At 42.0% G+C, this 12,842-nt stretch overlaps 1 protein-coding gene across 1 annotated transcript in view; it reads left to right on the forward strand.

The window, feature by feature from the left end:
* filip1b (filamin A interacting protein 1b) overlaps positions 1-12,842 on the forward strand; it is a 29,725-nt gene that overhangs the window by 15,489 nt on the left and 1,394 nt on the right. Inside the window, exons 2-5 of the mRNA XM_023953032.2 lie at positions 3,697-3,973; positions 5,429-5,599; positions 6,707-6,885; positions 9,122-11,828. Coding sequence (XP_023808800.1) covers positions 3,704-3,973; positions 5,429-5,599; positions 6,707-6,885; positions 9,122-11,828 — 3,327 coding nt within the window. The 5' untranslated portion in view covers positions 3,697-3,703. The remainder of the gene's footprint in view (positions 1-3,696; positions 3,974-5,428; positions 5,600-6,706; positions 6,886-9,121; positions 11,829-12,842) is intronic.

The raw sequence follows: 12,842 nt of genomic DNA on the forward strand, positions 1-12,842 counted from the left end.
CTGGGGTGTTCGTGTCCCTGGGGGGTGGGTTCTGGTCCTTGCTCCTGAGTGCTGGGCCCCGCCAAATTTCCAACTGTGGCCGAGCCTGGTCGGGCCATATTTACAACACCCCTTGTGGGCCCTCTTTTTTCCCCGGGGTTCCCCCCTTCTGGGCGGGGGCGGCAGGCCCCTGCCTCGCTCCTCCCTGGACCAACCGTGGGCCGGGCGGATGGCTGCCTGGAGTGCGGAGTGGGTCTCCCTTGGGGGGTCCTGGCTCGTACCTGGGGTTGGGGCGGGGGGATGCCCGGAACTCCTGGGTGGTGGTGGGGTGCTCGTCTGGGGCTGTGGGCGTCCTTCTCCGGTGGGGCCCTGCGTTGGGTTCTCCCGGCGCGGCGGGGGGGCTGCTCTCCTGGTTGGGCTGGGGCGGCGCCCTCTTTCCCTCCTTGCCTCCCTGCTCTCTGGCTCCGGGGGCCTTGCGGCGGCCCTGCTGGCCCTGGCCTGGGTGGCGGGCTTGGTCGCCCGGGCGGCGGTTGTTCCCTGCCGGTTCCCGTGTGGCGTTGGGGGGATTCCGGCTGCCGCTGCTGGTGCGGTGGGGGTCTTGGGGTGGGGATGGCTGGGCACTCTCCCTCCTTCTTTTCACGTTCCACCATCCATTTTAGAAGAACATAAACACTCACCTGAGCACAGGTGTTAGCTCAACAGACTGAATGACTGAAATATTTCACACTAGTTGGTTTTAAGGCATAAGTATGCGTGTGAACACTATCTGTTTTGTGTACATGTCGACAGGTGGACATTTTTGCAACTAACAGGTGTGTTTATAACATTTGAGTGTGTGTGTGGACAGGCTCCGCCCTTTTTTTTTTGTTATTTTTTTCATTTGAACCTTACCATAATGATTAACAACCAGTAAACTTGCTGCTTTATGCTGCTTCATGGTCTTATCCCCCTTCCCCTCCTATTATCACCCCCTACCCCCCCTCTCTCTAACGTCCCTCTCTCTTCTTCCCCTCTTTCCTTTTCCGTCCGGTCCAACACCAAAGATTTTCAGACATGTTTGAAATTAATAAAGTTTGGCCTCAATTACAAAAGGGGTTTATTCAGACATACCTTTGGTTTGTCTGAAGATTAATAACCCCTCTTGTTAAAGTAAAATATGTCCAACCCAAGAGGCCCTCAGCTCTCATCTGTCTGCCTAGCTGTTGGACAGGACAAGTTAAAAAAAAAAATAAATAAAAATAAATAAAAAAAAAAGAAAAGAAAACAAAAAGGATAAGAATGCAACAAAGTAGAATCCATGATAGAAAATGCCATTTTAGCCTTTTTACATCTTTATTTGAATCTCTGCTGCAGTAGGATGATCTTGTTTGACAGCAGGGTGGATTTTTTTAAAGGAAGCCTTGTGTGTTGCTTTCAAAAGTAAAGAAAACAATTGTAACAATTGTTACATAAATTAATATTGTAAATATTCAAAGTTACAGTTTATAAATGAATGGCTTAATGGTCATAAAAGCATTAATACAGTGTATTTTTCTAAATCCTGAAGTGGTGCTGTCTGGCTCTTGCTGTTTTTGTGTCAGTGAGGAACTGGTCCAAGTGGCCCTTTTGGTGTCAAAGGTTGCAGACCTCTGGTCTAGCCATTTAGAAGATTCATTGGCAAAGTTTGATGGAAAATCCACTGAAATGTGGCTCTCTGTGCCCACATCCTCTGGGTTAGAACAGGCTTGGGGAAAAAAATTACCTGTAAAATTTGCAAATATTCATTGGAGTAAAGGCAGAACTAAGATCTCTACCTGATCTGTATCTGAGAAGAAAAAGCAAACGTAGGCACTGGTAAACACTCACTGGTTTGTGTTAGACTGGAAAGCTGTTTGATGTGGCACACAGGCAGAGTTCAAACTTAAAAAAGAAACATGAAATGATAAAAGTGGAAGCTGGCAAGTAACTTTGAGTCATGCATATAATTATTTTGAGATATTAAGCTTTAAATGTCTCATTGCTGATACCCACATCTCATAAATGCATGGTTTTACACTAGCTGTGAATATGCTGACTTCCTGTTTGAAGTCGGAAAATGAGAGTAACTGGAGCCAGGGCAGTTAACCAGCTAACCACGAGGTGAAGTGTTCCACAAACACATCAACTGCAGGCGTCTCCAACCCTGTTCCTCGTGGGCTGCTGTCCTGCTTGTTTTGCAGCTAAGCCTGCTTCAGTAAAAACTGGTCACCTGGATCAGGTGTGTTCAGACAATCAGAAACTGGGACACTCAATCCAGCTAATCAATGATTACTGAAGCAGGGTTAGCTGCAAAACATCAGCTCACAAGAAACAGGGTTGGAGACGCCTGCTAAAATATACTTCATCAAAAAATGGTCAGAACACGCAAACAAGCACACAGTACTTTCACCATGGTTCAAAAACCTTTTTTTGGCTTTGTGGTGAGATTTAATATATAAGAAAGATGGGAAATTAATGTTTCCGTGAGCCTCATCATCCTCAACATTTACAGTTTTTTTTCTGGGAATATTTTGATAACGATTAATCTTGTTTCCTATGTCTTTTCAACTTGCTTTGGATAAAAAAACAGGGTTCAGTGATGTCATTTCCTGCCAAGATGACTTGCTGTAAACTTGCTCAATTCAAAGCAGAGAGCAAAATCACATATGATCTGTCTACAAATAGTCATTTGGTTTATAAATTTCTTATTTCAAAGAAAGGTTTAATGCATTTTCTATTTCATTCAAATTACACACTATTAAAAGTTCTTTATTAATCTTTCTCTCAAGATTTGAGCAGACAATTTTTTGTTGTTTCTGGTTTAGCTGCTCCCTGGAGTTTTCCAGTTTTCACTATTTTTCCCATCAGATGTTTTTTAAAATCTCTTGTGGACCTTTCAGTGTTTAATGATGGGAGGGATGAAAACCTAATATTTTCAATATTTTCTCATTTTCTTTTAAATTTAATATTTTTAAGACTGCATTTATATGTTTATTTCTGCATAAAATTGGTTTGGGTTGGGACTTCAGAAGACACGTTTTCCATTGAGTTTGAACTTGTTTTCGTTCACAAAGGCCATTTTGAATGAGGTCTTGGTGTCACAGCACTTGAGAATTATTGACCTAGGCCATTATGTGACATGTTGCATTGATGCTTTGAGAGCAAAGTAGGGCCTAATTGTGTTACGATTGCTAAACCTAATTCATGAACCACAGCTCTGCCTGTGAATTCCACAGAATCCAATCCCCAAGCTCTAATATTGAGACCTGCTGGCTAAATTCCACATGTGACCTCAACAATTTTGAATGTGCTAATGAGCTAGCACCTCAGTGCTGCAGTGGCGTGCAGAGACTATCCTCAGCTAAGACCTTTAAAACCTTTTAGGTCAACACTTGGCAACCAGAATCAAAACAACACAACCTGTAAACAAACACTTTAGACTCTATTTACAGACCCCTTACTCACTAAATGCTCCGTTTCAGCTGCAGCAATTGAGTCACTTACTATTTTCTACCTCTTATCATCAACTTCTGTCAACAAAGGTTTAGCCTTACATGAGCTCCATGTTAGCACATGCGTGTTTTTACTTTCATCCTAAAGTCATAAATTGCTTCCAGCTTATTTTGCTATTAAACTGTAGCAGAAAATGACAAATATAATTTTAAATCAATGTGGATGACAAAAAAAAATGTCATCATCTGCTTACTTTTTCGCTCGCAGGTTCAAAATGCGATCAAGAAGTTGCACTGGAGAGGAACAGGAATGTGGGCCCATCCAGCCCACAAAAGGCTTCATCTTGCAGGAAGAAGAGGAGCAGATACCACAGCTGACAAAAACAAGGATGAAAATTCCAAGAGAAGAGAAGAGCGGGAGAACAAGTGAGCCCGAAAAGGCAAAGAAATCTGAAAAAGCAAAAGAGGCTTGGAAAACACAAACAGCAAATCTGTCAAAGGAGCATTTGGTACACCTGCTGGGAGTCATGGAAGGAGAAGTTCAGGTAAAATGTCTGAGCTTATTTTAAGCTCGGGGACTGGTGTGGTTTCAGTAGAAACCCACAAGGGCTGGCGTTTGCCTTCCCTTCTGTGAAATTCTGAATAAGTGCATTTATGGGGGATTTTGTACAGATTCAAATCCAACTCTTTGCATGCCTGTGAGCATGACATTTACTTTCAACTTTAGCCGGGAAGGACTGTCAACACTGGCTAAAAATACCATCAGAAGCACATAAACAGTTCAAGTCCCAGCAAAGAAAGAGTAGGAGACAGAAAAAAAAGAAATTAAAGCCACAAATATACGCGCACACACACACACACACACACACGCACACACACACACACACGCACACACACACACACACACACACACACACAAACCCATACATACGTACAATCTAATCCATTGTATGTCTGATAAAACTGTGACCTTCACACAAGGAAAGGTCTCTTGTGAAAATCTATTTATGTTTGCAAAAATACATGTAAATTTTATGCATATATATATATATATATATATATATATATATATATATATATATGTCACTTATGTGTCTTTTAGCTTTTGTTACTGAGTTCTTAGTTATATCCATGTAACCAAACTTCTTAGCTTATAGTGTGCGTTAGCAACAAAACAAGACAATTTTAGATTTTTATCATTAACAGTGTTGCTCAAAAGTGTTAATGTTTGCTGGTTTATCCACATGAGCAATTATTTTTTTCTTGTTTTTAAAAAAAGTCTAGTTATTTTAACACAATAATCACTTCATTAGCTTTATATCTAGTTTTGATCCTCTTGCTTAGAACGTTGCACTGGAAAGAAACCCTAGTTTTGTTTTTAAAGTTCTAGGCAGTTTAAAAGACTTTCTTTTCTTCTTTGTTGGGTCTGCATCGCTGAACTTGGCAAAGATTTAGTGTAATTTAGTGTAAGAATAGAGGATGTTTTCTGAAGACTGGTTACCATGCCAACAGAGGAGTTGGCCTTTGGGAAAAGCCCTTGTCTTAGCCATGCAGGATTTGGAACTATCACCGAGTTTAAAAAGACACATCTATATTTAAAAAGATGTAAAGATTGTGGTCATAGGACACTCATAGCCACCCCCTCCAACGATGTGTGGTGTTGGTGGAAATAGCTCACCAGAAGTTTTTTTTTTTTTTCCAATCACATCATTGTTTTTCCAACAGAGGTACAGTTATAAGCTCATCTCCCAAAAGAGCAGGATGCTGCTGCCTCACCCATTGTTTCCACCCTGCTCATCTGTTAGGGCCTGTTTAGTTTTTCCATCCTAGAGGGAAAAATAACGTTTCACGTGTAGAAACTGCTCTGCTGTCTTTGACTGTAAAATACAATAAAAACAAGGGCCGTACTTAAATATTAAACCAAAAAAAGAATCCAAAGTTTAAAACTGTTGGAAAGCTAAGAACTTACCGTGGTTTCTGCTTCTGCTTTGCCTTTTCAGGCCAGAGAGGACATAATTGGTCTGCTGGAAACTGAGAGAACCAGACCAGAGACTCTGGAGGCCCACTATGGCTTTGCTGTTCCCACCAAACCCCTACAGGCTCTGCAGAGAGACGCCCAGCTCTTCCAGGGGAGCAGCGCAGAAGACGTGTATGAGAAGCCCATGGCTGAGGTCGGTTCAGAGAAACCCCTGCTGGCTTAAAAAAAGGTTTTGTTGTTCCTTGTCAGTAATTGTCTGTATGGATTTGCTGATGAACGTATTACAAAGAAAAGGTGGAGAGCAGGGCTCAAAAATAGATTCAGAGATGTGATGCACCATACACACCGGGCATGTGACGAATGCGCTGAATGTGTGTTCTTGAATGCGGTTTCTTGAATGCGGTTTCTTGAATGCGGTTTCTTGAATGCGCTTTTAGCTTAGTGGTATTTTCCAGGTGATTTATGATACCTTTTGCTTGCCATTCAGAACTGGACACTGGACTTTCAATACCCGATACTGGTGCATGTACTCACAGTTGAAAGAGGCTTGATGCGAAATGTTAACGTGGTGCAAATCTTCCTCCAGGCTTTTCTTTCACAGTTCTATTCTGATATTTCAAAGACTTGGTGTCATGTAATTCTGGCCAGGAAGAAATCACAAATATTGATTTACTCCTTCATGAACAATTTTCAAACTGTTGGTACTTCACACAAATCACACAAAAGATTCAGCTATAAGTTGTTATGCAGTTTGTGATGAAGAAACAAGCTCATTACCAAAAAAATGTTAGTTTTTGGTGAATTGTGATTGAATTAGTCATAGATGGTTTGCAACGTTTAAATCTGCATGCATATCCAGTGCAAAAACATGCAAAGGGGGACAAAAGGCACAATGAAAAATACATTTTCTTAAGAAAACATGTCATTTTTCCATGTTTTAGAAAAGACCGCACAGGCATATCAGTCTTGTTAAAGTTTGTTCCTTGGTGGTGAAATTCAAACCAAATATATGCAAATACAATTGTTTGGCATGATAAAAAACTGCAGGCTCCCATTCAAATTGAAAAGGGTGATGCTCACTGAAACCTGCTGCGTGTACCAAGTGGGAAAAAGTTGGAACAAATGTACTATGAAAGCCTGAAGAAAATCTGAATACAGCTCAGAACTGAGTGAGGAGAGCCTCTCACAGTAATACAATGCAACCACAAGCGTAGCTAATGGTTTTGGGATATTGTGTGAGCAGACATGGTGCTGGGCTTTGACATGTTGGTGGTAATGAGTGTTGACATGTTTCCTTCAGTTGGACCGGCTGGAGGACAAACAGAAGGAGACGTACAGGCGGATGCTGGAGCAGCTGCTGCTGGCAGAGAAGTGCCACAGGCGGACGGTGATGGAGCTGGACAACGAGAAGCGCAAACACGCAGACTTCATGGACAAGAGCGACGACTTCACAAACCTGCTGGAGCAGGAAAGGGAGAGGTGACTTTTTCATTAAATCAAAAAGTTTCATTCTTTCTCTTTAAACTGCTTTAAAATTGGAAAAAAACAGCTTCAAATATTTTTTTTTACCTTAAAAATAATGTTAAATTGTTAATCATTCGGTATGTGATATTTAATTCTATGCAGATTCTGTTCATGCACTGTTAGACTCATATTTCCATTGCTCCTGTTAAAATGAGGTTATTTGTAATTCTAATCAGGAATAACCCTAAAGGCTTAAAATGTTTTGCCAATGTCCAAATACAACATTTTCAAACTCCTCCAGAAAATTTGAAAACGTGAAGTAAAAGTAAAGAAAAGTGTCAGAACTATTGTGGATAAATGTCCTGCCAAGATTATATTCTGATGTCAGACATTCTCATTTTCAGTCATGCTTTTTTTGTTGTTTTTCCATTTTAAAGCCTCCTAGTTTTATAAAGGAATGCTTTTCATCGAATCATCAGGATCCACCAGAGGACTGCATCTTTTACTACAAACTGTGATTTTTTTTTCTTATCCTGTACCACTAACCTGAGCAAGAAGTGAAGTAATAAAAAAAACTAACCTGACAGCATAAATTGGATGATTTCCTCAGATTTTCCACCTAAACTGATTTAAAGCAAATTCCCCCCCCCCCCCCCCCCCCCACACACACACACACAAACAACAACCAATATTTTGTGAAATGTTTGTTTTCTAAAGATCCATTTTCTCTAAAAACCTTGGGGAAAACCTATAGTCTGCTGTGTTTGCTTGAAGCACACTTTTCTTTGTGTTTGTAGATTTCACTCAAACCAGTCACCTTTCAAACATTACCTTAAAGTAGTCATCTGTTCTTCGTCTTATGTTGAAGCTTTAAACAAAGTGATTCTGTGGACCATCTTCAGTGATTTCAGTGGATCTCATACCTGTTCCATATGCTCACAGCATAATACCTCAATTTCTTCTGTTTATGTTGGGAAAACACTGAAAACCATGAAAGCCATTTGATAATCATCTTGTAGGAGTAACAAAATCCAGTCGTTATTCAATAACATGCTTTCAGGGTCACTTTCAGGTCTCTAGTTTGGAGTATTTTTGAATGATTTAGGCTTAGAAATGACTGTCCTTGAGAAAAAGGGTCTTTTTTGGTCTGAAAACACATTCCTGCTGTGCAGCAAGCAGATTAACTGCAGCGCAATCCAAAAATACTCCAATGGCGTCATTCCTAACAGAGACGTGGATGATTTGTGCTCCTGTACAGCAGCCTAAAACCTTTCACAGAGAAATAAAATAAAAAGCATCATTGATGGAATAAAACTAAGCAGCACAGAAATGGAGATGCTTTGACTTCTCTTTGCAGTTGCTTTCACAAAATCTTCTGGAGGATTGCTGATGTTTCTGCAATTCCAAAAGGTTTTCTTTATAGGACTGGTCTATGGAAGTCGCCTCAGGAGGGGCATTTATGAACCATTTCTAATCTCCAAGTGGTGCCCTGAAGATGGCCAAACTACTAAACTCCCCAAACTTTTAGGGATTTTTTAGGTAACTAAACTTCTTACTGTAAACTTGGAGGTGAGCTCAGCTGCATTTCCTTTTTTTGGTCAAAGCCTGAAGCACACAACCATGGATAACAGTTAAAAAAACCGTCACCATCAATCAAACCCTAGGCTACTTTACCTGCTACATTTCAGACATCAGCTCCTTTTACAATGTCTAAATACTCGATTCCTTGTTGAAAAACTCAACATTTCTGTTCCTCTCAAAGATAACACATCAAAAACCAAAGTCTTTGCAGAAACCGCCACTGTGTAGCTACTAAAGGATGCTAAAGATTAAACGAAAAACTACTGAATTGGGAATCTCCTTTTGAAAACAAAACCTGTGTTTTACCTGGTTGCTATGGAAACTCTGCTGGTAGACTGTGACATTACAAGTAACAGAAAATAAATCCATTTGTTAACTTGAAGAGATGTAGCAGAAAACTAGCCAAGACAAAGGATAAAAATAAAGAAAAATACCATTAATTGAGCTTGAAACCATTACACTAGTATGGCATTCTGTTACAGTAAAAACTATTTAAAAAAAATCTTTTTAAGTATTGTTTAATCCTTATCTAAATGAAAAAATCTAAATAATTCAAATTTGAAAATCTGGGTCATTAATTTTTTTACTTAAATGCTCGGTTAGTAAAGTCCATTGTGTGTTGAACTCATTTATGTGTTTTAATATGAGCGGCTTCTTCTCTGCTTCCTAGACTCAAACTGCTATTGGAGCAAGAGAAGGCCTACCAGGCACGAAGGGACAAGGAGCACAACAGAAGAATGGAGAAGGTCAGGGCTGAGCTGATTAAGCTCAAGTCCTTCGCCCTGATGCTGGTGGATGAGCGACAGATGCACATCGATCAGATTGATCAGCAGAGCCAGAAAATTCAGGATCTCACTCAAAAGCTGCAGGACAAAGAGCAGCAACTGACAGCCACAACTGACGCCGCCAGCGAGGATGGGCAAAAAGTTCTGAAGCTGCAGGCTGAGCTGGAGCACCAACATGCCAAATTCACACAAGAGCATGGAGAGATGGCTGTAAAGTTGGCTGACCAAGAGTCCCAAAGCCGGGAGCTGAGGCTGAAGCTGGCTGAAAAGGCCCGTGAGGTCGAGGAGCTAGAAGAAGGTAAAGAAGAGCTGCAGAAATCAAAGACTGATCTGCAGGAGCTGAGGGAGAAGATCGGCAAAGGAGAGTGCGGGAATTCCTCGCTCGTGGCTGAGTTGGAGAGTTTACGAAAAAAGGTGCAGGAGATGGAAGGAAAAGATGAGGAGATTACAAAGATGGAAACTCAGTGCAGGGAACTGGGGAAGCGGCTACAAGCTAAGGAGAACCACAGCAAGGAGCTACGGCTGGAGGTGGACAAACTCCAGAAGAAAATGGCTGATCTAGAAAAACTGGAGGGGTCATTCAACAAGAGTACAACCGAATGCAAGCAGCTCCATGCAAACCTGGAAAAAGAGAGGAGGAATGTGAAGGATTTAGCTTCTGAACTGGAGAGGCTGAAAGCCCACCTGAAGGAGCTCGAGTCTTCAGGAGCAAAACTAGAGAAGACGGAAACGACCCTGAAAGATGACCTCATGAAACTGAAGTCCTTCACGGTCATATTGGTAGACGAGAGGAAAAACTTAGCTGAGAGGCTTGAGCAGGCAGAGCAGAACAGGAACGACCTGAGTAAGATGTTTAAAGAGGAGCAAAGCAAGGTTACAGATGTTACAGAAAAGCTGATCGAAGAGAGCAAAAAGCTTCTCAAATTTAAATCAGAGATGGAAATCCAAGCGACCAATCTCAACAAAGAGAAGGAGGAGTTGAAAAGCAAATTCGCAAGTGAGGAAGAAAAATGTTTGGAGTTGAAAAACTCACTAAAAGAGATGAAACTCCAAATAGATGGACTGGAGGAGAGTAAGTGTGCATACATGGGCAAAACCAGAAATTCAGAGGACAACAAGGTGAAAGAGCTCATGGAGGAAATCGAAAGGCTCAAAGGCAGACTGAAGCAGCTTGAAGTGGTGGAGGGAGATTTAATGAAAACTGAGGACGAGTATGATCTGCTGGAGAAGAAATTCAGAACGGAGCAGGACAAAGCAAACGCTCTCTCGAAAATGGTGGAGGAGATGAAAGGTCAGATCAACAGAAACAAAGCCATAGAGAAAGGAGAAGTTGTGAGTCCAGAAGCTGAGCTGAGAAGTCGCTGCAAGATGGAGGAGGCAAAAAGCAGAGAGTTGCGTGCAGAAGTGCAGGCACTTAAAGAGAAAATCCACGAACTCATGAACAAGGAGGACCAGCTCTCGCAGCTGCAGGTGGACTTTTCCGTCCTCCAGCGTAGGTTCATTGAAGAGGAGGAGAAGAAGAAGAGCATGAGTCAGGAAGTAGAAGAGCTTATCAAGGAACTCGAGGCCACAAAGCTTTACAGTCGTGCATTTAGACCCAGCATGAACGGCAGAAGAATGGTGGACGTTCCAGTTACCTCCAAAGCCGTCCAGACAGATGTCATGACCAGAAAGAGTCCTGAAGATGAAACCACAGCTGGTTTCATTCGTCAATCCGTTCAGGAGGAGAACCACTTGATGAGTAACCTCAGACAGCAGGATCTGAAGAAACCCTCGGTGTTGGAGCGGTACCCTCCAGCATCGGCAGACCTCGGGGTGAGAAAATCCTCACTTCCCTGGATGAAAAAGAAGGAGGCCACCAAAATCAACTGGTCATCTTCACCTCATCCTCCTGCGGCGGCTCAGAAACAAAGCCAACCGCTGCACATTCGCGTCATGCCCGATCATGACAGCAGCACAGCCACCTTGGAGATCACCAGCCCGCGAGCGGAGGACTTCTTCTCTAGCACCACCATCATCCCAACTCTGGGACCTCAAAAGCCTCGCATCACAATTGTCCCTAAAAACTCAAAACCCAAAGGCTGTGATGCATCAGGAGGTCTTAATCGAGCCAAGTCTCCGGTCACCATAACTGCCATTTCTAGAGCCAAGAGTCCAGAAAAAAACAACAGTGGCAGCTATCAGTCACCCGTCTCCATCATCACAGTCAGCGCAACACCTGTGGCTGAAGCATGCGTGTCGTCGGACCTTCATGAAATCCAAACGGGGCGCACAGGGTTCAAGCTGACTCCAGAGAAGCGGGCTGGGACCCCACCTGCCAGGAAATACAACGACAGCATCATCATGACGGAGGACAACAAGATCCATATTCACCTGGGTCCACAGCTGAGGCAGTCCTTTGACGGCTGCACCAGGCCTGTGCTCACTCTGAGGCCCGCGGGGCAGAACTCTGAAAGCAAAGGAGTAGCGGCAGGAGTGGTACTCCAATCTCAACTGCAGCCCTTGGCAGTGAAGACGACCCAGGGCAAAATGACAAGCAGCATAACGATCACCCCCATCACTGCCGCCGCCGCCAAACCAACGCAGTCTGTGGTGAGCCTCTGTCTGCTCCTGAAATAGTCTGATAATGGCCTTAGTTTAAAAAAAACCTCTGAGTGACATGCATTCTCACATGTTACAGCTGGTTCTGAAATAATGCAAAATGAAATCAGGTGCCGTTTGCTTCCTTCATAGCTCTTTTTCCAGGTATCACAAATTTTAAAAAAAAGTGGACTAACACTGGAATGATCTCCACCTCATCACATCTTAGCAGGTTTTAATAGTCACAAAGAAATGTCACAACTGACAAATTCACAGCTACAAGCACTGAATGTTTAACGTGTGAGCACCTGTTTTCACGAAGAATCCATCAAAGTCACAAGTTATTCCTGATATCCTGGACTAGTATGGAACGGCTTCTGGAACAAAGATCTTAAAAGCACAAAATTTAAACTTTAAAGTCCCATATATTCATATTTTGATCTACAGTATTTTCAAAGTGTTCCCAGTTGTCTTTAATGATAGTTATGCCGTTTTTAGCCAAAATCTAAAAACCTGTGACGTTATCTAGAACATAGTTTCTGCAGAGCGGCAGGAGTTCAATAGAAATTCCCCTCTGAGTTGTGGGCGGGAGCCTGCCACTACTTCCCATCATCCACCTCTTGTCATGCTCTCCCACGTTCTACGTCATGCCTTCAAGCTTTTTCAAACAGCATTTTTTCGTCTGCTTCTGATTCTTAAAAACTTAAAAAGACTTTATCCTTGGTTGAATGTCGGAAATTTGTGCACTAAAGATCATTAAGAATAAGAATGAATGTCTTTTAGCTCTTTAGATCTAATTTCCTTGGTTGGGATCAATTAAGCATCTCTATCTTATCTTTTCTTCAGAAGAACGACGGGTAAAGTGGCATAAACACTTTAAAATAGCCACTACAACCCCAGTTTAAAGACCCAAGCTGGTGAAAATCCTGTTTTTAACATCGTGGCATTTTTCTTATGATGGAGGACATATATGACAAAAAATTAATATTAAAAATGCATTTCTGAGGAAGGCTTTATTCAAATAGT

Source organism: Oryzias latipes, chromosome 24 (genome assembly GCF_053564925.1).
Source record: "Oryzias latipes strain Hd-rR chromosome 24, Olatipes_Hd-rR_3.1".
Lineage (NCBI taxonomy): Eukaryota > Metazoa > Chordata > Actinopteri > Beloniformes > Adrianichthyidae > Oryzias > Oryzias latipes.